Source organism: Chiloscyllium plagiosum, chromosome 19 (genome assembly GCF_004010195.1).
Source record: "Chiloscyllium plagiosum isolate BGI_BamShark_2017 chromosome 19, ASM401019v2, whole genome shotgun sequence".
Lineage (NCBI taxonomy): Eukaryota > Metazoa > Chordata > Chondrichthyes > Orectolobiformes > Hemiscylliidae > Chiloscyllium > Chiloscyllium plagiosum.
Window position 1 is genome coordinate 11,301,266 of NC_057728.1, and position 26,030 is coordinate 11,327,295.

The window sequence follows — 26,030 nt, forward strand, 5'->3', positions numbered from 1 at the left end:
ATCAAGGGTTATGGGCAGGAAAGTGGAGTTACGCCACAATCAGATCAATCATGAATAGTACAGCAAGTGGGCCAAATGGCCTCCTCCTTTTTCTATTGCTAATGATCTTGAGATCAGCCTTGCAAGCAACTCAACAGTAAGAGTATTGCAAAATCTATATGCCCTGAAATTATATCCACTTCAAGTACTGAAAGATTGTTGGAACACCCTGATTGCAAAATGCTGATTGTTTGATTCAGTATAAGGAATATAATTCAGAATCCTAACCTACATTGTACAAATAACACAAATACTTTATGAACCAAACAAGAGCACTGAGGGAAACTGTTCACAAGCTTGTGCAGTCTGCAAGTGGGGGATATGCAGGGAAGATGCAAGAAAATAAAGAGGAACATGATTTTATAAAGCGGTTTTTACAACTTCAGTACTCATCCCTTACTACTGAAGTACTTTATAAACATAATCAATATCATCATTCTGCAATATAGAAAACACAGGAGCCTAGTTTTGGACTGCAAAGTAACTAGGTATTGAGATAAACAGTCAGACTATCAATTTGTTTCATGTGTAGGTTGAGAGGTAAACGTTGACAACACCTCAGGAAAAATTCCAGTGTACTCTTCCAAAATAGTACAGTGGGATCTTTAACATCCATAGCCTCAGCTGAACATCTGAAAGGCAGAGCCTCAGCTGAACATCTGAAAGGCAGCACCTCAGTGAGTTCAGTAAGTGTTGCATAAGCCAAGATGATGTACACAAGTCTCTACAGTGGGAGATGAACCCACAAGTCAAGACTTACAATCATTTTCCAGCACTTGACTCAAGTGAGATTACAGAGCAATAGAGTCATGCAACACAGAAATAGACTCTTCAGGCCAACCAGTCCATGCTGACCATAATCCCAAACTAAACTAGTCCCACCTGCCTGCATTTGGCCCATATCCCTCCAAACATTTCTTATTCACGTATTTATCCAAATACCTTTTAAACAGTGTAACTGTACCCACATCCACCACTTCTTCTGGAAGTTCATTCCACACATGAACCATTGTGTGTAAAAACCATTGCCCCTCATGTCTCAAAATCTTTCTCCTCTTTCACCTTAAAAATATGCTCCCAAGTCTTGAAATCCTCACCCTAGGGAATAGTCACAGGTCATTCACCTGATCCACACCCCTCATCAATTTATAAATCTCTACAAAGGTCACCTTTTAACCTCCTACATTCTAGAAGAAGTCCCAGCCTATTCAGCCCCTCCTTATAACTCAACTCCTTCCAATCTTAGTAATATCCTGGTAAATCTCTTCTGAACTCTCTGCAGCTTAATAATATCCTTCCTATAACAGGGTGACCAGAGGTTGACACAATAGTCCAGAAGGTGGCTCACCACTGCCCTGTAAACCTCAACATAATGTCCCTACTCCTATACTCAAAAGATCTGAGTAATGAAGGCAAGTGTGCTACATGCCTACTTAACTACCCTATCTATGTGTGACATGATTTGGAGATGCCAGTGTTGGACTGGGGTGTATAAAGTTAAAAATCACACAACACCAGGTTATAGTCCAACAGGACCACCTGATGAAGGAGCAGCACTCCGAAAGCTAGTGCTTCCAATTAAACCTGTTGGCCTATAACCTGGTGTTGTGTGATTTTTAACGATGTGTGACATAAACTTCAAAGAATTAGGTACCTGAACCCATGGGGTCTGTTCTACAACACTGCCCAAGGACTTGCTTTTAACTGTACAAGTCCTGCCCTTGATGGTTTTACCAAAATGCAATATCTCACATTTATCCAAAATTAATCTCCATTTGTCACTCTTCAGCTAATTGACCCAATTGGTGAGGATCTCTTTGTAACCTTAGATAGTCAGAATAGTTAAGAGATTGAGTTTGCACTGGTCAAAAACAATCTGCTGAAAAGCCTTGTCTTTGACTCAATGACTAAGTTTGGGGTGAGAGATTGCTATCATTAAGATACATAAATTAGACAGGAATGCATAACAACAATCCTTAAAAATGACTTATTAAAAACGCATAGAACGTGACAAACAAAAGCTCAGAAGAACTTTATCCTTCACGTCAAATGTGTGAGCAAGATATCAGAGTAGGGCAAAGTCCTAATTTTGTCAAACACAATTCAGAACATATTTCCTTTACAGGGTCTCAAAACTTATAATATAGCTAAGACCAGCTGAAAAAGGCTGAACTGGCTCAACCTTCTCAGTTCGTCACAACAAAGGTTTCAATTCTTTTTACACAAGGCTTAGCCTCTCTCCAATTAAAAATGCAATGAATTATTCTTGTTAAGATCAAAAGGGAGCTAACCAACAAGGTTTTTGTGAGCTAAAGAAAGAGGAAATGTATTAAACCCAACAAAGTAATAAAACAAAACAAAATCTTACCTCAACCATAAGGCTTTTGTGCAGTCATTTGGGCTGCATACAAACAAGTACAAGGTTAAAAGGGAATACTGTCAGAGGCAGCACACAAAAGACTGGACTCACAACAAACTGTCAGATTTGAGCTCTGCAATCTTGTTGCACCCTTCACAATTGTGAACGGTAGGGGTCAATTAAACAAAAGGAGGTGGAAGATCCACAAACATCTGACCATGAATCCACTGTCAGATGTTGGAAAAACCCATCTGGTTGATTCATGTCCTTGAGGGAAGGAAACTGCTGTCCTTACCTGGTCTGGCCTACATGTGACTCCAGACCCAGAACAATGTTGTTGACTCTTAATGGCCCTCTGAATAATTAGGGATGGTCAATAAATGCTGGCCAAGCCAACACCTCCCTCATCCTGTGAATGAGGCAAAAACAATCCCCCATCCTTACTGAAGGAGCCCAACACATTAATGCAAAAGGTACAGTTGAAACGTTCACATCCATCTTCGGGCTAAAGTGTCAATCAGGTAATCCAGAAGATTTGTCCTGAGCTCCCCAGCATCACATTAATCCAATTTGATTCATTCTACATGGTATGAAAGAACAACTGAAGACAATGGATTCTGCAAAGTCTAAGACCCTGACAACATTTCCGCAGTAGAGCTGAAGAATTGTGCTCTGGAACTAGCTGCACCAATAGGTAGGAGAAAGTGAGGACTGCAGATGCTGGAGATCAGAGTTGAAGAGTGTGGTGCTAGAAAAGCACAGCCGGTCAGGCAGCATCAGAGGAGCGGGAGGGTCGATGTTTTGGGCAGAAACCCTTCCTGATGAAACTACCACATTGGCATTTACCTGACCATGTGGAAAATTGCCTAAGTATGTCCTGTTCACAAAGGTCAGCACAAATCTAACTCAGCTAATTACCACCCCAGTCGACTCTTCATCATCAGCCTGGTGTTGGCAGGATCAGCAACAGTGCTGACAAGTGGCACATGCAAAGGAATAACCTAGTCTCTGGTGCACAGTTTGGGTTCCACAAGGGTGTTCAGCTCTTAACACCATTACAGCTGTGGTTCAAACATGGATAAAAATGCTGAATTCCAGAGGTGAAGTGGTAATGACTACCCCTCATATAAAGGCAGCATTTAACAAAATATGAAATAAGAACCCTAGAAAAACTAGAATCAATGGGAATGCAGAGGAGAATGCGGAAGGAGAGATGTGGAAGGAGGACTACACTAAGAGTTAGAGTTATACCTCACACAATACCTGGTAGGAGGTCAAATCAATTCAGCCCCAGGCTATCACCACAGTAGCTCTTCAGAGCAGGCATTTGGCAGACATTACATCAATGTCTAATACTTTGTATTTGGACAAGTCTTCCCAAGTTAATGCAGGTTTCAACGGCAGCAACCTGGCTACATTGAGTGTTCTCATTGTGGGCCAATTTTTGCAAAGTGTTTCAAGATTTTATTTTCATGTTGTCTATGATATAGATGGTGGGGGTTCATTCCTCCTCTTAAAATTTGAGATTTATATCTCTAATCCAACAATATCCATGATGAGAAGTTTTGTCACCTTTTTGTTCCAGATTACAAATTTTAAATGTCCATGTAAATTACCTATTGGACAGACCCTCCCAGGTCTGTTAATTCCACCCATTGGACATCCCTTTGTACATTCTTGTCTATTTTTCAATCCACTGACTTAAACATTTTTAAGTGTCCCAACTCATTTCTAATCCCTTCTCTCTCAACCCAAAGTCCAAGGCTTTTAATTCAGTCAATGTGTTTTTAAAAAGATGACTACGCCAAGTTTTAATATATACTATATACACACACACACGTACATTGTCAAAAAAGGTGAATTACAAGTTTTAATCTTTAAATACTGTTGTAGAAGCTCCAGGCAAAATGAAAATACATTTGCCATCTTGGAAACTATGTAGCCTCAACATTGCAGTTACAGTTGGGATAATGTTTTATTTGGAAGAATTCTTCAACAAACTTCAAAAGGTAAGCTCACAGGGATGTCAAAAGAACTGGCATCAGCATTCCCGCCCTCAATCTGTCACTTCACCTCGCTTCACAATATTTTGGTTCCACTCCCACTATCACCCAGATGTCTTGCTGCATTGTCATCATGGTCATGCCCACATGTCGATTCTAAGAACAAAGTAGTAATACAGTCACTCCAATCATACTGCAGGTTTTCAAACAAACCAACTTTGCTTTCCTTTATGTTCAGTGCGAAGTTAGATATTGTTTTCTCCCTCATTGTTTATCAGTTTGACAAAAGCAATGTAAAAGCTTAAATTGCTGAATCATGCCTTTGTCCAACAAAGGCAACCAAAATACAATATCATGGATATTGTTAAAACTACCCAAAAATCTAAAAGATAGCATTGAAAAATATTAAAAGTCTATTTTATCCAGAACAACCTTAGAAATAATCATGAACCATCTAAAAATCTAAGATGTAGCATTTAAACAGATGAAAGTTTATTTAGTCCAACAGATAACATGATGAGTAATGCTGAACTGTCCAAAATCTAAAAAATGTAGGAATAAAACAGACTAAAGTTTATTTCATTACAATAAAATGTATTTGCACAGGAATAGCAAATATACTCCTAAATTCTCAGAGAGCCCTTAAAAAAATGGTTCAGTTTGAAATTAAAAAAACTGAATAACAAACTGCTCATATATTAATTGAATTGTATGAGAAGCTCTGATAATGTTAGAAGAAAGTATTTTTCTTGCTTAAAATAGGATATTGACAAATATTATTCATCGGACCCCCAACCACTCAGTAAAACCAAATGAATCAGACACAAATTACAAAATTGGAGATTCAGCCAAAAGTACATTACTCACAAACTCAATTCTTTTTGCATTATTTAAATATTCCTGCACAAAATTATTAGCAGCCCATGGTGAGTTAGAGAAGCCATGGTGTTGTGTTAGTTTTATGCCACTATGTGGTACAAGTGCACATTAAAACCACCATATGACTTAATCTACATCCTGAATATCTGCCATTTCCTCTCCCTGCAATATTTGGGAAAAGAGCCAAAGTTGCAATGCAGTTATTTAGATAGCTGCATCAGACAGTTATTTATACCATAAAAGAACAATAGCATGGCTTCACAACATCAATGTGGGAACACTGCAAAGGAATTTAGAGCTGCAAATTAAACTGTAATCTCTGATGTCAGAAGGCAAAACCTATTGAGATTTTTTTTACAAGGTATAGAGATATACATTACTACTTACTCAAATTTGCTCCCCTTCACTTTGCCATCTTCTATGACCTCAAATATTGACAAGGTCACTGCCGGCCATGCCCTACTAATCCTCACCAGCATTATTCCCTTCGAACTGCATCAAAAATGCTTATTCTTATCTATTAAACTCTTGAACCACCTTTGGCCTTCACTCAACACAATATTTCTACAGTTGTTAAATTCCTCAACCCACAACCCCAGATTTTGGTGCCTTCACTCAGCAAAGCACTTATTCCCTTCCATTATGGTTGTCCCCTCTAGGTTGCCCTTTTAACACCTTCAAGGCCACAAGGAGCAAGACTTGAGTAGACATAACACTAAAGTGTTCTCACCTTCCATCACCTGATCTGGTAGTACCACATTACTCCTGCCTCTCATAACAACCTACTGCTCCAGGAGCTTCTTGAAGTCCAACTACTAGTCATCTCCACAAAACACTCTCTCCTTCCATCCAATTTCAGCTCCTACAATTATGAGCTAATGGACTCCATCATTATAGTCAATACCATCCAAACAGCTACTTCCTCCTTATCAGTACTCTGAATTTTTTTCTTTCTGAGAACCTTGTTAATTCTTTTTCACTCACTTCCTAGCCCAAAAGGTGGATAGTTACCATTCTTTAATTCAAAAATATACTTTTTTCATAAAATTTTAAAAAAGGATAGTACAACGCAATCTAAATGCCACATAGTACAATATTTATTAATTAAGTTAAGTACATTAGGTCATATGATTATAAGACATAGAAGAAGGCCATTCAGCCTATCGAGACTACTTTACTATTCAGGAAGATCATTGTTGAGGTGATTGTGGCCTTACCTCCACTTGACCATCCCCTAATCTGTGACTCCCTTGTAGATAACAATCTGATATTTTCAAAGCTGAATTAGATGAATATTTAACCTCCACTGCTGTCCATGAAACAGGATTCCAGAGACTGACAACTGTCTGAGAGAATACATTCCACCCATTTCCATAGCATTCCAGAGTGCCTCATCCATTTAAAATGCAGACTGCATCAACATTTACATGGTATGAAAGATTTGAGACCTATAGCTAGAGGGATTTTACCTTGCTTCCAGCACTTCAGTGTACACAAATGAGAGGACCTGAAACCATATCAACCACTCCCTCATGATGTATTTCTGGGCCTAGAATATTTTGGTCTGCAACACTTAGTCATGGACAGTTACTTGCCATGGAAAATCAACAAGTTACAGACAGACGAATGGGTGCCTTGCACTAAGTTGCTGGTGCTTCAGCAGAAACCAATATTAACTTCGGTAAGTAATTGAGCACGTAATGTTGTGTTATGTGTTGTGGAGGTGACAAGACAGATCGACGAAGGTCGAGCAGTGGATGTGGTGTATATGGACCTCAGGCAAGGCATTTGATAAGGTTCCCCATGGTAGGCTCATTCATAAAGTCAGGAAATATGGGATACAGGGAGAGTTGGCTATTTGGATTCAGACTTGTTTGGCACTCATAAGGCAGAGTGTGGTTGTAGATGGAAAATATTCTGCCTGGAGGACAGTGTTGAGTGGGTTCCCACAGGTCTCTGTTCTTGGGCCTCTGCTCTTTGTAGTTTTTATAAATGACTTGGATGAGGAGGTCGAGGGGTGGGTTAGTAAATTTGCAGATGTCACAAAGGTTGGAGGTGGCGTTGATAGTACAGAGGGCTATTGCAGGCTGCAGTGCGACATTGACAGGATGCAGAGCTGGGCTGAGAAATGGCAGATGAAGTTCAACCTGGATAAATGCGAAGTGATGCATTTTGGAAGGTCAAACTCGAATGCTGAATATAGGATTAAAGACAGGATTCTTGGCAGTGTGGAGGAATAAAGGGATCTTGGTGTTCAAGTATATAGATCCCTCAAAGTTGCCATTCAAGTGGATGGGGTTGTTGAAAAAGCACATGGTGTTTTGGCTTTCATTAGTGGGGGATCGAGTTTAAGAGCCATGAGGTTTTGCTACAGCTCTACAAGTTCCTGATGAGACCATACTTGGAATATTGTGTCCAGTTCTGGTCACTCTACCAAAGGAAAGATAGAGAGGCTTTGGAGAGGGTGCAAAGAAGATTTACCAGGATGCTGCCTGGACTGTAGGGCTTACCTTATGAAGTTGACCAAGCTCGAATTTTTCTCTCTGGAGAGGAGGAGGAAGAGAGGTATACAAGATAATGAGAGGCATGGATACAGTAAATAGTCAGGAGACTTTTCACCAGGGCAGGATTGACTGACGCGAGGAGTTATAGTTTTAAGATATTAGGAGAAAGGTATAGAGGAAGGTTCTTTACGCAGAGAGTTGTGAATGCATGGAATGCGTTGCCAGCTGTGGTAGTGGAAGCAGAGTCATTAGGGACATTTAAGCATCTGCTGGACATGCACATGGATAGCTGTGAACTGAGGGGTGCATAGGTTAAGTTATTTTATTTTGCATTAGGATTAATCGTCAGCACAACATTTTGGACCAAAGGGCCTGTTCTGTGCTGTACTTTTGTGTGTTCGAAAAACTTGGCATTTCTTCTCACACTTCTTGTGCAAATCCTTATTCCAGAAGGAGATGGGAGAAGGCCCTTTTACCCCAGTAGAACCACCTCAACATCAGCATGTGATAGCAGTGAGACACTGGGTATACATGAGTAATCTGATTATCATTACTGTACTACCTGAGATCGGTTAAATCTCACAGACGTGAGTGAACCTGTAGCATAGCAGCAGACCTGCCAGTGCACACACTACATTCAATTACCTTCTCAGAGTCATAGAGATGTACAGCACGGAAACAGACCCTTCGGTCCAACCTGTCCATGCCGACCAGTTATCCCAACCCAATCTAGTCCCACTTGCCAGCACCTGGCCCAAATCCCTCCAAACCCTTCCTATTCATATACCCATCCAAATACTTTTTAAATGTTGAAATTGTACCAGCCTCCACCACTTCCTCTGGCAGCTCCTTCCATACACGTACCACCCTCTGCGTGAAAACGTTGCCCCTTAGGTCTCTTTTATATCTTTCACCTCTCACCCTAAACCTATGCCCTCTAGTTCTGGACTCCCCGACCCCAGGGAAAAGACTTTGTCTATTTATCCTATCAACGCCCCCATGATTTTGTAAACCTCTATAAGGTCACCCCTCAGCCTCCGATGCTCCAAGGAAAACAGCCCCAGCCTGTTCAGCCTCTCCCTATAGCTCAAACTCTCCAACTTGGCAACATCCTTGTAAATCTTTTCTGAACCCTCTCAAGTTTCACAACATCTTTCCAATAGGAAGGAGACCAGAATTGCATGGAATATTCCAACAGTGGCCTATCCAATTTCCTGTACAGCCGCAACATGACCTCCCAACTCCTGTACTCAATACTCTGACCAATAAAGAAAAGCATACCAAACACCTTCTTCACTATCCTATCTACCAGTGATTCCACTTTCAAGGAGATATGAACCTGCAGTCCAAGGTCTCCTTGTTCAGCAACACTCCCAAGGACCTTACCATTAACTGTATAAGTCCTGCTAAGATTTGCTTTCCCAAAATTAAACCCCATCTGCAACTTCTCAGCCCAGATATGCACCAGAAATTTGTTCCAAAAGGGTCAATCAATATACCATTAATTACTTTTGATGGAGCTTTGTTCCATGTTATTGATTTCTAAGCAGTGGGGCAGATCATGGACCTTGGTGCATTTCAGTTAAATTCTTGGTCTAAACACTGACCTACCATCACTGTGCTTTACATCTTTTAAAACTATTGCATGCAACTCTATTTCTTTTCTCACATGTGAGGACAAGTAAAGACCTACGCGTGAAGGAATTATTGAACACACCCAAACCTAAAAGATGAGGTCAATTTTTCTGAACATAATTGTATCACAAGTCACTGTTTTAATGAATAGAACACAGATGGATTCATATTGCATTCTGCCTATCACATCCTGGTACAACAAGGTTGCAAATAATTTCTGACAATATTAGATACACCCTTTGTACCCTGACCAACGTTTACGTCCAAAAAAATCAGTTACTAATGAAGAAATGAAACTATCTTTAAACAGTTTTATATATGTTTACTAACACAATTATGGAATACACACAAGGACCTCCTAACTAACAACTATGTCTGTGTCTATTGTTACGGTTTCAAGTGAATCCCCATTTAATGTCCATCACTTGCAATCAATTAAATATTAGCATACAATTAACCACTTGGATGTCATTCAATTTGGCACTTGATAAATCATTTCATCCACTTGACATCTAGTTAACTTTCCATTATTAAATCATATCAGTATCCCTGCAGATACAAATTTGAGGCTTTTTTTTTCCTTTTCATACACAATGTAAATCAATCAAAAGACATTATAAATAATATGACTTTAATGACATAATGTTTCATATCCTCGGGTTTTTACTATCAGTTTGGCACCAGATGAAACCAATGTTAATCAATGTTTGTGTTTGATCAGCTTCAAACACTCAAGAAATTCTCTGACCACTTAAAGTGGCCCGTCCTTCCTCCAGTTCCTCATATCAGGGTTTAAGGTTAAGGTAATACTAGTAAATAGTGCTATGAATTGTAAGAGAATTGCAAGTAAATGGATTTTTTTCTTTACTCTCAAAATAAACTGAAGCAGAAAATGACCACTTAATGAGTGGAAAACATGAGCACTGGTTCAAAGATACTGTACTCTTTTTGTGTACACAGAAAGCATAATAGCAAACCAACAAGTACTAAAGGAAACCCCACACACAAAGAAAGAATCGCTTTGAAATGAGGGTGAAGGATACTGGTATCGCACCTTCATGCCTTGACTCTGGAGATTTGTATAATGGTAAACTCACTGTTCTGGAAATGCTTTTGTATCTTTATCAACTCTCGAGAACATAAGTCAAAGCTGTCACCTTATTGCAGTATTGAAGAAGTACAGTACAGTCAGATTTGCTGCCTTCAAATGAGATGTCAAATTGAGTTATGTCTCTCCAATCAGATGGGCGTTAAAGATGTTATGGCACTATTAGCAGGAGGATTCTCCCAGCTTTCCGAGTGAATATTGATCTGCCAACAAACATCAGATGATTTCACCATTGCCTCAAGGAACAAATGGCATATGACTCACAGGTACTATGCCATCTCCCAGAGATCTTGCAGTCCAAAAGGAGTTCACTTAATCTGATTGTTTATTGCTGATAATCAATACTGCAGTTACACTGCCTATAACATGAAGGTGATGTCCGTTCACTCGGCTATTGGCAAGTTAACTTATTCCTACAGCATCTTCATAAGACTGCTTTTGTGATGAAGTTGAAATGCCATTACCCCTGAGTCAGGATGCTTGTGTCAAAGATACTGTACTCTTTTTGTGTACACAGAAAGCATAATAGCAAACTAAAGTCTCACCTGTTCAGAGATGTAAGCAATCTTACATTAATTAATTAAAAATTAATTAAAAATATTTAGTGCTCTTTTAGCACTGAAATATTCGAAGGAACTTCACAGGTGCATTATCAGATAAAAATTACAAGTGCAAAAAGATTTACTGCTCCATCTCCACCAACTGAAAGATCCTGTCATGTGCTGACCACTCTGAGTCTAAGAACTTCCTCATATCAATCCCAAACTTTTCTTTTATTTGAACATGCAATTTCTTATGCTACTCTCCTGATTTGATTTGACGCTTCCAGATTTAGCTTTCATGTATCTTTCGCTAACTTAAATCCTTCAGCGAAATCACCTTTTGTCGAGAATAAAAGTGCAAGTTTCTCTGTTAACTGAGCCCTCTTAACATCAAGGTTTTGTTGTTTTTCCCTTTGGAGTTTGGAAATCTCTACAACTTGCTGAATAGTTTAGAGTTTGCCACAGATGCCACTGTTTTGATTCTAGATTTCAAAATCAGTTCTCGTTAATGATTCCTTCTGTTCAGTGGTCTGAAATATTATACTAAAGTTTACTGCCTCTCATTCAACCACAGTTTTCATTATTTCAGTTAGACTGGAATGCAACAATTCTCCCTTTTTTTCTTGTCTATACTAATTTGCATTTCCATTTATTTATCATCATTCTGCCCAATGACATTTTTTCCAACTTAATTTTGCTGAACCCACCCTTTAAATCAATTTGTCCAAATTGCATTGAATCCAGGGACCAGCCCACAGGTTGGAAACCTTGTAGAATCCAAAACTGACTCTGTGTGAATCTAACTCACTGTTTTCCTACTTTCCCCACCACCCCACCTCCCCACTCCTAATGTTACACCAGTAAAAAGTTTTCATTGTATTCTACACTTCTATCAACCTCTCAAGCCCTAAGATTTATCCTGCAACTTGACAGCATTCTGTGTGAAACTTTGCCAGATGCCTTGGAAGCTCAAGCAAACTACTTCATCACAACAGTCCGCTGAAGATATCACTCCCTTAAATAAGATCAGGAGGTTGTTCAGACAGGGATCGTTCTTGTCAAATCCAAGTTCATTAGGTTTTTAGTGAATAGATAATCCTCAAGTTTACTCTGGTTTCTGTCGGATTGCTTGGGAGTGTCTTAGACTAGAGGGTGAATTATTGGACATTGATGAAAATGGAAGTGGAGAATGTCATTGTTCAAAATTTACAACATTGCTTATCTATCAGAATTTTCACTTTTCTTTCCCCCCTCTTGTTTCTTGCTTTGTGGCTACATACGTCTGCAACGTAAAAGGAATATTGTTTTTTGCAATGAATTTGTAGCATTTTGCTCCAGATTTCAGCATAGCTGACCCCTTGTACAGTTTTCAGGGAACGCAGGTCTCATGCCCTCCATTAAATCACTGGCTGACAATGGAGAAATCTCAGATGCAAGAAGAAAGTTCCGGTTATCCTTTAGCATAAGGACCACCCAGTGGACTGAATCACAGAACATCAGAACACCGGGAACTGAATCACGGAACACCGGGAACAACCAGCAGACTGAATTATGGAATGCTGGGAACAACCAATGGAGTGAATCAAAGAAGATTGAGTCTATGCTGAAGATTGAGTCTATTCAGCCCATAATGTGTGGACCAACTCTTCAAATGAATATCATTACCTAATGCCAATCCACTGCTTTTCCTCTATACTCTCACACATTACTTTTATCCAAGCAAGCGTCTAACTCCCCCTTGAACGCCTCAGTTGAATCTATCTCCACCATAATTCTTGGCATATCATATCACCTTTGCTGCTTTTGCAAATCAATTTAAATCCATATGACTGTTGATTCCATTCTCAAATAATTGTTTCTAGAAGCTGCCCCTCCACTGAACCATACTGATGTCAGAATGGACAAGGAAAGTGGTTGGGGGAAGAGAGGTAGTTGGAGATGTGAACCAGAGGAAAGAGAGACCCTGGAACGTTTGAGTAGTGAGGGAAAGAGAGATCATGTGTCTGGGATGGAGACTGCAGGCAAAGGTAGCCAACTACAACCTTTATAAATCAAGTGTTGAAGATATTATTTGAACATGCGTTGTGAGATTAGAATGTCATGTGGTCAAACTTCCAGGGATGCTTCCTCCCAGTGATGATAACCAGTCTTACAACACTGCCCACACAACTTCTTTATCTTTATTCTTTCTTAGGATGTGGGAATCACTAGTAAGGCCAGCAGTTGTTGCCCATCCCCAATTGCCCTTGAATGGAGTGGCTTGCTAGACCATTTCAGGAGAACCATTTAATGGGTCTGAAGTCACACTGAGACAAGATCAGGAAAGCATGACAGATTTTGTGCCTTAAAGAAACAAATTTAATTTATAATAGTGACTCCATTAGGTTTTTAGAACAATCCCTGATGGTTTTCATGGTCACCATAAGTGAAAATAACTTTACACTTCAGATTTATTAAATAAAATTAAAATTCGTGAGACTTGAACCTGTGCATTGGCCTAGGCCTTTGGATTACTCAAGACATTACCAATATATCACCATCTCCCCAATTCATAAGGTAACCAGTACCCAATCTACTGGTAACAACCCAAAGTCCAGTGACTCACTCATAACTTCACAATATCACACTGAATAACAGTACTGTGCATTCCAAAAAACTTTGCTTATTTTATTGTGTTCATGGATATACTCTTTTTAATCATATTGCGGGCATAGTTCAGAATTATTCACAAGAAGGAACAAGTAAATAGAGTTGAATGTTTCCATGCTTATTGGCTTTGCTATCCGACTTTACACAGTTTATTCAGAGGCAGCGCATTACTGCATTCTTCACAAAGCTCAGCCTTTGGACTGTATCCCTGTCAAACATCGTGGCCATGTGCCAAATTTTAATTGATTACTTGATATATCAAGTTCATTCCAAAAGGACTTACTTCAACTTTTGTTCAACCCTTAACATACAGCTGGTACATCCACCATTTATCCCTGCCTCCTTCAGTACAGCTGTGCTATCAATACATTCATTACTTAAGCTTGCCTTATTCTGGGAAAAAAAAACTGTTCACAGCCTCCTTCAGAGAGAACACCCCCGTACGTTATGCTGTGAAAGTCTCTTGTTCCATGATTTTTATGATAGAGTCAGTCAACACACGATTATAAGTATTTCCACCTACGAGCCTCATCCAAATGCATTTCAGTGCAACATAAACTACTTCTTTGCTTCACTACATTGCATTTAATGAATTTAAAACAGCACAAAAGTCCAAGCCTTTTCCACCTTCTTGTACAATCGGGTGGTGACATTTGAATTAATGATGGAGAAAATGACATTATGTTGTAGTGACGCATACATGACATTCAGCCAACTTCCTGGGATGGTACTGACACAGGAACCATTCAGTCCAAAGATGCTGAAACACAGTTCCTTTTTTTTAACTGTACTTACAATTTTGTTAACTTCAAGCAATTTTGTACGAACTGAAAAGCTATATTCTGAGGATGTTGGAAATCGTTTGACTTTGCATGATGGTTGTTTCAGTTAATCCTGCCTTCCACTCCCCTGGATGCCTCTTCCCAAATCCTGTCCAGCTCTTTCTCATGGTTTGATTTGCTTAAAAGCTGCTCGTCAATAGCAGCTTTGAGTTCCAGTGGAAGGTCATGGATTAGAAGTGCTGGCTCTGATATTAATTAAGAGGAAGGCAGAAGGAACACAGTAGTAAACTCAGAAAGGCTGAGCTTAACAGAGGGGCCTCACTGAGAAGGCTAGTGGAGCATCCCAGCTGACAGCTGGCCAAACTGACAGCCAGGCCAGTGAGCAAGAGTGGAAATTTACAGCTTGCAACCCATAGGAACAGCCTGCAGCAATCGTAGGGGCTTATAATCAGGAAGTCCTGTCATGACCAGTGGGAAGGGACGTAGGTCAGTACAAGGAAGCCCCAAAGCATAAAAAGATGCCTGGATGAACACTCTTGATTCTCTGGATGAATACCCATGAGAGAACCTAAAATATATAAAACTCAGCCTCAGCCAGGTTTACAGTGTGGAAACAGGCCCTTTGGCCCATTTTGTCCATGCTGCCCAATTTTCACAATTAATCTAGTCCCATTTGCCTGCATTTGGTTCATATCCCACCATGCCTATCTCATCCATGTACCAGTCTAAATGTTTCTTAAAATACAAAACTGTATTCACCTCCACCACTATCTCTGGCAGCCCCTTCCAGACACTCACTACCCTCTGTGTGAAAAGATTGCCCCTCTGGACCCTTTTGTATCTCTCCTCTCCCACCTTAAACCTATGCCTCTAGATTTACCATGGGAAAAAACTGTTGGCTCTCTACTTCCCATGATTTAATAGACTTCTATAAGGTCAACCCTCAGTCTCCTGTGCTGCAGGGAAAACAGTCCTAGCCTATCCAACCTCTCCTTATAACTCAAACCTTCCAGTCCAAGTAGCATCCCAGTAAATCTTTTCTGCACTCTTTCTAATTTAATGATATCCTTTCTATAGTAGGACAACCAGAATTCCAGGCAGTATTCCAAATGTCGTCTTACGAATGTCTTGTACAGGTGCAACATGATGTTCCCAATTCCTACATTCAGTGCTCTACCCGATGAAAGCAGGCGTGCCAAAAGGTCACCATCCTGTCTACCTGTCACCCCACTTTCACGGAGTTATGAATTACTCCCACCTTTATGCCTCAGCTTCACACTGCAGATCACACAATCACAGAAGTCTGAGGGCACAGAAAGAGGTGATTCAGCCCATCATGCCTGCACCAGCTAGGCATATGTATATCATGACCGAGTGCTAATCTACTGTTTTCTCCCCCATTCCCTCACACATTGTTTTTAACCAAATAACTGTCCAAGGCCCTCTTGAATTCCTCTATTATAACTGCCTCCACCTCACTTGCAGGCAATGTATCCAGACCCCAAATACTCACAGGTAAAAAAAGATTTTTCTCATGTTGCTTTTACTTCTTTCACAAATCACTTTAAATCTGAGTGCTCTCACTCATGTTCCTTTTCCTAGTGGGGACAGTTTCTCTCTATCTACTTCTTCTGCCTGCCCATAATTTTGACAACCTCTATCAGACCTTTTAGCTTTCAGTCCCAACTTCAGAGCTGGAATGCAATAGTGTTTTAAAACTGACTTTGTTTCCTTTCTCTCAGTATCCTGCTCACATGCTGGAAAAGGATGTGTTATTTTAACTGTTGTGTCTCTGCCCAGTTTCTGCCAGATGGAGATGGTTTAAATCTAGGCTGATAGATCAACTTCCTCTCTTTACATACAGTGCCTGACTTGGAAGCGTTTCAAAGGTAGTTGCAGTAAGTAAAAGCTCAGTGTGGGAAGGAACATACTTGCAAGAATAGAAGATCGGCAGGCTGATAGAAAACAGAGAGTATGCATGGCAGAATGTAACAAGTGGTCGATACTGAGGCCACAGCTTTTTACAATTTAGATGTATGACTTAGATGAGGGAAGTTAAGGCATGGCAGTTATATTTATAGTCAACACCAAGACAGATAGAATGTATGCTGTGAAAACGTAAGGAAGATGCAGACGGATATAGGTAGGTTGAGAGAGTGGGCAAAAAGTTGGCATATGGCATGGTCACAGTGAAAAGTATGAAGCTTTATCCCAGAGTGTAAGGGTCAATTACTGGGGGAGGGGGGGCTGGAGTTTGAAATGTGTAAGGCAGGTTTGTCACACAAAGGATGGTGAGTCTAGGGACCCGCTGCCAGAAAAGGTGGTGGAAGCAGACACAATAGCAGCATTCTAGAAGAACCTGGACAAATACATAAATACGAAGGCAATAGAATGATACAGATCCTGGGAGAGAAGATAATTTTAGTATAGAAGGGCAAAATGTGTCAGCGCAGGCTTGGAGGGCCAAATGGCCTGCCCTGTGCTGTATTATTCTTTGTTCTCTTTATGGCATATTATGTGGCAAAATATAAAGTTATTCACTTTTGCAATAGTTAAAAAAAGAACAAGGCATTTCTGAAATGGACAATGACTGCAGACTTCTCAACTGCAAAGGGATTAAAGTGCTTTTATGCAATGGTCAGAAAACATTTGTATACAAGTAAAACTCGCAATTAAGATGACTAATGGGATTCTATTCATTATTACATAAGGAATTCAACATTAAGCAAAACACTGTCAATGCTGGGTACTGCTCTATCAGATGTGCAATCTTGTGAATGAAAACTTAAACCAAAACCCTGTCTTAGCTGTAGGGCGCATTGGAGGTCTCATGACACTATCTCAAGAAAGCTCATGGGTGTTACCTTGTTGTCCTGGTCAATTATCCCTCAACTGACACAATGAGAAACAAATCACCTGATCATTATCACAATACTGTTTGTGTAAGCTTGCTGTGAGAAAATCACTGTGGCATCCATTGGTAGGAGAGACTAGGACCCGAAGGCACAGCCTTAGAGTAAAGGAAAGGCCTTTTAAAAGAGAGATAAAGAGAAACTTCTTCAGCCAGAGAGTGGTGAATCTATGGAATTCACTGCCACAGAAGGCTGTGGAGGCCAGGTCATTGAATGTATTTAAGATTGAGAGAGATAGGTTCTTGCTTGTAGAGGGGACCAAGAGTTACAGGGAGAAAGCAGGACAATGGGGTTGATTGAATAGCAGAGCAGACTTGACAGGCTGAATGGTCTAATTTCTGTTCCTATGTCTTACAGTCTTAAACTGTACAACACTTCAAAATTAGTTAATTGACTGTAAAGTCCTTTCAAATGTCCTGTGCTCATGAACAGTCAGTCTGTAATATTATAGAATCGATTAGTAATTAATAATCTCGTAAGCAGTTGTCAGGGATTCAGAAGGGAAAATTCCTGCCTGACCAACTTTCTCACCTTCACTGAGGAAATGATAAACAAGATAGACTGGAGAAACCCTTAAAATTAACCCTTAATTATCTATCTCAACTTCAAAATGTTTTCTGAGACAGCTTCAGATGAATGATTATTCCTGTTAATACAATACAAGAAATCAAGGCATGCTAGGGCAGGGTAAGAGGGTTCAATGTTGAATGGACGTATAACATTCATTGAGATGTTTGTTGGAACCCATATGGTGTGTCATGTACGTAAATGACTGGATTCTGAAGCTCAGTGCAAAACGGTCAATCCGCCAGATGATACTAAACAAGGAGCTATCGAGGGAAAAGAGGAGGCAGTTTGAAAAATACAAAATGACTCGAAACAATATATTCAAAAGTGGATGTAACAATAGCTGTGCAAAGAAAAGAAAAAGCAGCCTTGGGTTCTGAATTTGACACTACAGCCTCCTAGATGACCAAGCCAATTAAAACAAAGGAACTGTCCATATCCTGAGAGTCAAGATCCAGTTACCAGTCAGACATGCATACTTCAGAAATGCTGTTGAAGCTGAAAGACAGCAATGTAGAGAAAATCCACAAAGCTCTGAGAGGATTGAGACAAAACTGTCTTAATATAAAATCAGAGGAGGAAATGTTCTAGTCAGTGTCATCAAGAAACAAGGGAGATACTCAAGCATTGGAGGCAGTGCAGGAGGAGCCACCATCAAAGCTAATGTCAAAGCTCTGAGTTCTAAGAAGAAAAACTGTAGAAATGTCTGCTTCTTATCCTAAAGTGGAGAGTTAAGTGTGGCGGTCTCAGGTTCTTTTTTTTGTGTGTGAAGAAAATGGTAGAAGTAAATCCAAGATATTACTTTAACTGAAATTACAGGATAAGAAAGCTCCTATGAGTAATGGGTAAGTAATTTTTTGACAGCTATTACATATTCTTACTTGACATAACTCATGACTGACATGTGAAATAAATTTCCAAATAGAGCAAAATCCAAGATCATTTAAAAAACTATATGGGGAATTTGCATGTTTCAGAATAGAGGAAATGATCATTCTTATCTTCAATTCTTGCAAACTGAATGCCTAGTTATTACAGGAAGTGCAAGTATAGTCAATAGCATATTCAAAATTATACCAAATTTTAAACAACGTATATGATCTTCACAAATCTGTATTAGGTTTTCTCACTTAAAACAGCAACCTTGGGTTCTGAACTTGACACTTCAGCCTTGTAGATGACAAAGCCAGTTAAAACAAAGAGACTGTCCATATCCTGAGAGTCAAGATCCAGTTACCAGTCAGTATCGAATCCCTGACCATAGCTTAGACTGCTTTTATCATTTGGATGATTAGCAAATCAGACTTTAAACCAAGCTAGCTTCTGCCCATTTGATGGATTCAGGTAGATGTTAAAGATCCTTTGGTACTTTTTCAGGAGTTACAAGCTCCCCAGGCCAATATGCTTCCTTTAACCAAAACTAAAACTACAACACAAGTTTATTCATCTGAATTCTGACTTGCCATGTACAAAATGATTGCTGCTGTATCCAATAATGTTCACTACATTTAAAAGTACTTCATTGTATCTTATGTCTACAAAGAGATTTAAGAGAAATGTGATACAATACATCAAAAAGCAGACTGCAAACATTCTAACTAAGCAAGACAGAATGCTCTCTTCAGCTTTGTTCCCCTCATCATCATCACTTGCAGGAAGAGTATGTGCATAAATGTTGGCTAAGGCCATGATTGAGTTTAAGATGAAGCCACTCATGGGAGCCAATGTACTGAAATTCATAATTCAGGATCATACAGGAATTACCATTCTGCTCAAATTAGATAAGATAATAGATTCTGGAGGATAACCTGGACTTGCAGATCTTTTCTGCAGCAAGACGTCCATGCCTCCAGAAGTTTATGAGGCTCAAGCGATATTATTTGAAGGAGAAACTCAATAGACTTCCTCAGCCATTTCATACCTTGCAGCCAAGATGAAGAAAGCTGGAAAAAGCAGCACATGTTACTGCAAGTGCACCACACCTCCTACCTAACAATCATAGGTTAGTATGAATAGAAGCCTTGAGAAGAGCCCACAGAATTATGCCTTCTAAATGAAGAAGAATACACAGTTATCAATAGCCCTTAAGGACATACAATAAGTGAGTTGGAAAATAATAGAATTAGGCACAAAACCACTTTGCTGTGTGTCGTAATAGTCATTACACTAGAGAGGCTGAATTTGCAATGCACGTTTTGTCTGGGAAGCTGTTGAGTTTAACATATGTTGCAAAATTGGTCTTTAAACTTAACCTTATTGACAAGAATGAAAGCAAAAGATCATTGCTGATGGTGCGCGGGGGAAGCAAATACTGTCACGAAAGAACAAATATCTTAGCATAATCAGACACACAAGGGGTAGAAGCAAACTAAAGCTGTGATGTTTCTTACATCCTTGACATCAGTGAAGGCCCTGCAATCATTGTGCAGTATTTGCCAGCGAAGTAACATGTATATTCATGGAGCTGGGAGCTCACAATGATTGTCTAAGTTCAGAAGAATGAGGAAGAAGGATTCAACTACAGGAGCAAATTTAATAAAAACACATTAATGAGAAAAGGAAACTTTCTAACCTTAGATGATGTGTGCAAATGGGCATCAATATTTGCTTCCACATCCTTATAGTAAGCTCCCAGTTAAGTGTTCATAGGAACCTGAAACATTCAGGACACATCACTTCCAACTTCTCACCACTTACCAGAATTATGTTGGAATGTAAAGAGTTAAATTCTGCATAGAGTTGGCTTACATTCTTAAGGTTAGAATGTTGATCTACTTGAGCCATTTAAAATAATGAATAGATTTGAAAGAGTGAATATTTCCTCTGATGTGGTGAAATCAGGGCAAGGGTCATAATTTAAAAATTAGAGCTAAACCATTTAAGGGGGATCATAGGTCACACTTATTCAGATAGAGGGTTAAGAAATCTGGAACTCTGTCCCCAAAATGCTTTGAATTCTGGGTGCATTGAAATTTTCTTTGAGTTGAATAAATTTGGTTAGATTAATGTATTGCAGGATACTGAACAAAGAAGAGTGAATGGAGTAAGCAGCCATGATATAAAAGAAGAGAGTGGGAATGGGCTTTGACCCAAAAGGATGGATGATCTATTCCTGTGCTCCTAATTTCACTGCTTGTTAACAAACTGTGACAGCAATAACAGTCCCAAACTGCACTATACACAATTAGCACAGCAACTTATTTTCAAATCTTTATGATTGGCATACAGGTGCAAGATCTTCACTCCTACAGTTCACAAGTTTGACGCGGATTATCTGTTCATTAGCAGACAGACAAGTGTAGGTATGTAAGCAACAGTTGTTCCCCAGATGAACTGCTTGCTCCCTGATGTCAAAAATGAAAAGATGTGCATCTCTCTAATGCTCACTCCAAATGAATGAGGCACGAAAGCCAATGTAAAGCTTCCAATTTAGATTTATGGGGTGGACAAAACTCGCAGATACTGGATACTCTCTAGTTTCATGCCTCTGACTCTTTCTGTTAACACTCATGGATCGCATTCTGAAACTCAACAATGATCTTGCCTTCTTGAGCTGTCAATATATAGACAGGGGACAAGAAAGTGGGCCAGCTCACTCAAAGCACTTCTGATTATATTCTCCCTATCTTCCAATCTCAACCAGTCCCCTGCTGCTCCCCACCACTAATACTGAAGCAGGAAACCCAACAAGTATGCCTGAATGAGGGTTATGTATGGAGGCGGGAACAGAGAATTTTAATGGCAAAGAAAGCTAGGCTGAAGAACGATTTAATTGAAGTGTATAAAGTGATGAGGAGGATGTGGCAGCATGGTGGCTCAATGGTTAGCATTGCAGCCTCACAGCACTAGGATCCCAGGTTTGATTCCAGCCTCGGGTGACTGTCTGTGTGGAGTTTGCACATTCTCCCTGTGTCTGTGTGGGTTTCCTCTGGGTTCTCCTGTTTCCTCCCACAGTCACAAAGATGGTCTGGCCAATTGGCCATGCTAAATTACCCACAGTGTTGGGTGCATAAGGGAAATGGGTCTGGGTGGGTTACTCTTCAGAGGGTTGGTGTGGGCTGAAGGGCCTCTTTCCACACTGCAGGGAATCTAATTTCTTCTGTATTTTAAACATTGATAGTTTTATTACTCAATGTATCTACGCTCCGTCACCAAGATAAGATATGACCATTTGTGGGTTTGTGTTTTCCTGTGCTCCTTCAGTTTTGCTAATGCTGGGATGCACATCTGAATAAAATGATCTTTTCAATGTCCCTCTGGAGAAGGGAGACCTGCCAGCCCCCAAATTCAACCAAAGGGTTGAGCACAATGCTTCACATCGGATGTGTGAGCACTGACAAGTAAGTTTCTTTCAGTCCACCTCCTGCCAGAGCTATTTCTTCTTTATTAACAAATGAAAGAATGTAACTGGGATTCGAAAACAGCTCCAATTGAGCTCTATTGGCAGCAAACACACTGAGCCCCTTGCTCGATTGATCCTTAGAACTAGCTGTGACCATTGAACAGAAATGTACTGGGTCAAGCCCACTTGCCAGTATTGCCTCTTGGGACTTGGCCAATGTCCTCTCTTTCCCCATTTGTTGAGTATGCACCACTGCGAGTGTGGTGCATACTTCCAAACCGTATAACATGTTTAATTTAGAACAGGCGCTGGGATATTTGAGAAGGCTGAGAATCTGACTGCTGCAATTACTGTGGAAATGGCCGGTCAAATTTGTTTTCTGGCGATTATAAACAGGCCGGCCAGAAAGAGACAATCGCACCTCTTTAAAAAGGGGCAGAGTCAGTGACAAGCCAGGCTGCCTGGCCGTGTGGACCTGCTGTACCTGATCGGCCCCATTGGCTGAACTGCTCAACCCGCTCTCCCCTCTGCCAGTTAAAACAGCGGATAACACATCAGCCCAGCGACAGCGATAACAAGCTCCCGAAAGCAGCGGGTTCCAAACTCACCCCATCCCGAAATAGGGGATGATGCCAAGTCGGGGTGCAGTCTAAGTTGAGAAGGACCGATCGCGACACCATGACTGAGAGCCTCTGACGGGCACCCCCGGTCGCGGTCCCTACCTCCGGAGCAGGTGGTCTGAGTTCAAGCCCCAGAGGTCTGCAAATGACATTTGTGGAACCTTCAGTTCTGAAGGAGGAAGTGAAACTCTGCTTTCTCACCCCCACTGTCAGACTTGCTGAGTTTTTTTTCTCCCCCATCAATGTGTCCCACCCTCCAACTCCAGATAATCCCCTTCTCTAGGAAAACACTTATAGAAATAATCCGTAAGAGTGGAGACAAGAGTGTGGGCAGGAAGGAGCTGCCTTTCCCCCGGTTTCTAGCCCGGTATACTCACAATGCCAGTGCACAGGCTGACCACCACGGTGTGCCGCAACTCGGAGTTGACATGCCCGCTGTAGAAGCAGTGCTTCAGGTCCGAGTCAGGGTGCGGGCTGCCCGGCTCCGCTCTGCCCAAGTGTCTGACCCGGTACGTGGCGGCGATGAAGTCCGAGTGAGCGCTCAGGTTGAGTCGGTAGAGCTGCCCGAAGGCGTGGAGCTGGTAGTGAGTCCGGGAGGCCCAGGGTTCCGAGTCCGGGCTCCGCTTCCTCCTCCTGAAGTGATGGGTGTGCGGGAAAGCCTCGCCGAAATCGTTGAGGCGCCTCGGAGAGGTAATCTCATAGGAGCTCAGCTGCCTGACGAAGCTCTCTGTAAGGGGTTTAACACGCTGGTGAGGTTCAACCTTTAGGTCAAAAAGTTAAGGCAATCTCAAACCCCAGCTCATCATTCTATGCTAACAATAATGTGAACAGTCAGTGTGGATCATTTGCAAAACACTCCGTTTCACCGTACGTGACAATAATAAAACAAACTTAAATATAAAACACACCTTCGGTACATTCACCTATTCTAATTTCTCAAACAGATAGAAGTGTGTGTCTACATCTGTCTACAACTCATCCCCCATTCGGATCCGAAACGAATAGAAACCCTGCCACCATAAAGCCACAGTACCTTGTTGAGGATGTAAACGCAATTCTCGAGTAAGAGGTATAAATACAAGCAGTTGACTCAGCAGCCCTTTTACCCAGAGCATCAGCTGCATGGTTTCCCCCGGGGTCTGCAGCACCTTCTCCCGTCTAACACACAAAATGCACTGGCTTTCGATTTGCCCGCAGCAGCAGCAGCACTGGGATGATCAGGAGGGGCAGCCTCGTCGCTTACGTAAAGGTTCTTTGCTGTAACATCCAGCGCTGCAAACCCCCCCTCGATTGCGCCCATTGCCCACACGGACTCATTTCAGCAGCGGGCTCAGGCACACAGGGCTCGCCGTGCCTTGTGCATCCCTCCGCCCTCAGCGAGCGGCTCTCACTCTGTCCGCAGCCCGGCGGGGATGGTGCAAGCTGTCTGCGCATCCATTCATTCTCTCGGCCAGCCCCGCACATCAAACGGGCCGGAACCCGCCCCTTGGGCTTGCAACCTCACCACTCCGCCTCTGCAGCCAGAAACTCACTTCCAGCGAATTTAACCCTTGTTTTCCGCAGCGCAGAGCCGGGTGCGCGCTTTGAAAATACCCCGAGCCCTTGCTGTGCCCGGTAGCCGTCCCTCTGCTGGGAGCACCGACCGTGCAAAATGTTCTTCCAATCCCGTTCACGCTCGTTGCGAACTATGCACGCTCCCCCAGCAGCAGCGAATGCACAGGGAGCTGAGCTTATCGTTGTAAATTACAGTACTGACGCCTTTGAAGTAATAATCAGCTACATGAATCTCTCACTCTGAATGCAAAAGCCGATTCTCAGCAAGACAACATGAAAGACTTGGCGTGATACGTGTCATTAAACTGTGTTCCAGTGCAGCCCTGCTAGACACCGACTCCATGCCCAGAACTCTTGACCAAATCTAGAAAACTGTGAGGAGAGAGCAGGAGAATGGCTTTGACAGAGAGGCCCAGCTGTTGAGTGGTGGAGTGGGTCCAATGGACCATTTGGTCTATTCCCTGCCCCATGTTTCTACTGTCACCACCGGAGATTCCCCAATGTGTTAGGGATCCAGACCTAACTGTTAAACTCCAAGGCAAGGAGATTTGAGCTGGCACCTCTCCCACATTCACCCAGGCCCTCAGTTGGATGCACCAAAGTTAATGTAAAAACACATGCCTCCCCTCTTTCTCCCGAACCCAAAATGAACTTGTGCTTTAAACAGAAGGAACCAGTTTAGCCAGGCTTTCTTAAATTAACAAATAAGACCGATAAGAAACACTAACATGACGTGTCTACATAAAGAAAGATTAGAACCTGTGTCATAGAATCCCTCTCACAACAGAGTTAACGAGGGATAATTATTCAAATATAACCTACTAATGCTCAACTGCAGGCCAGTGCACACCAGTAGAGTTGAAAATTGCTTGTTAATCCCTATTCTTGTATTCTTCAAATAAAAAAGCACAATGCGTTTGCAGTTTGGAATGTAATCTGCAGATGAGTGTCTACCCCTTGTCTTTGTAATCACAAGAGATCATAATCCAGTATGATTGAAATTTCTTTAGCATCTTTAAGAGTCACACAGATCTGTTGCACAGCCAGATCCCAAATTTACACCTGCAGTTAATTTGTCTAGGCAGCTGTCCTCCTGGATTTAAGAGACAAAAATTCAGGTTGTAATCCATCATGACACTCTGGGCTGAATCTTAACAGGAATAGAGTCAGAGTCACAGAGATGTACAGCATGGAAACAGACCCTTCGGTCCAACCTATCCATGCCGACCAGATATCCCAACCCAATCTAGTCCCACCTGCCAGCACCCAGCCCATATCCCTCCAAACCCTTCCTATTCATATACCCATCCAAATGCCTCTTAAATGTTGCCATTGTACCAGCCTCCACCACTTCCTCTGGCAGCTCATTCCATACATGTACCAACCTCTGTGTGAAAATGTTGCCCCTTAGGTCTCTTTTATATTTTTCCCCTCTCACCCTAAACCTATGCCCCCTAGTTCTGGACTCCCCAACCCCAGGGGAAAGACTTTGTCTATTTATCCTATCCATGCCCCTCATAATTTTGTAAACCTCT

The 26,030-nt window shown here is 41.3% G+C and overlaps 1 protein-coding gene across 1 annotated transcript in view; it reads right to left on the reverse strand.

Moving 5' to 3' along the window:
- Positions 1-25,287, reverse strand: part of LOC122559510 (A disintegrin and metalloproteinase with thrombospondin motifs 20-like) — a 373,826-nt gene extending 348,539 nt beyond the window's left edge. The window contains exons 1-2 of the mRNA XM_043709081.1: positions 23,975-25,287; positions 23,319-23,668 (exon numbers count right to left, since the gene is read on the reverse strand). Of these exons, the coding sequence (XP_043565016.1) occupies positions 23,319-23,668; positions 23,975-24,065 (441 nt within the window). The 5' untranslated portion in view covers positions 24,066-25,287. The remainder of the gene's footprint in view (positions 1-23,318; positions 23,669-23,974) is intronic.
- Between the last annotated feature and the right edge of the window lie 743 nt (positions 25,288-26,030).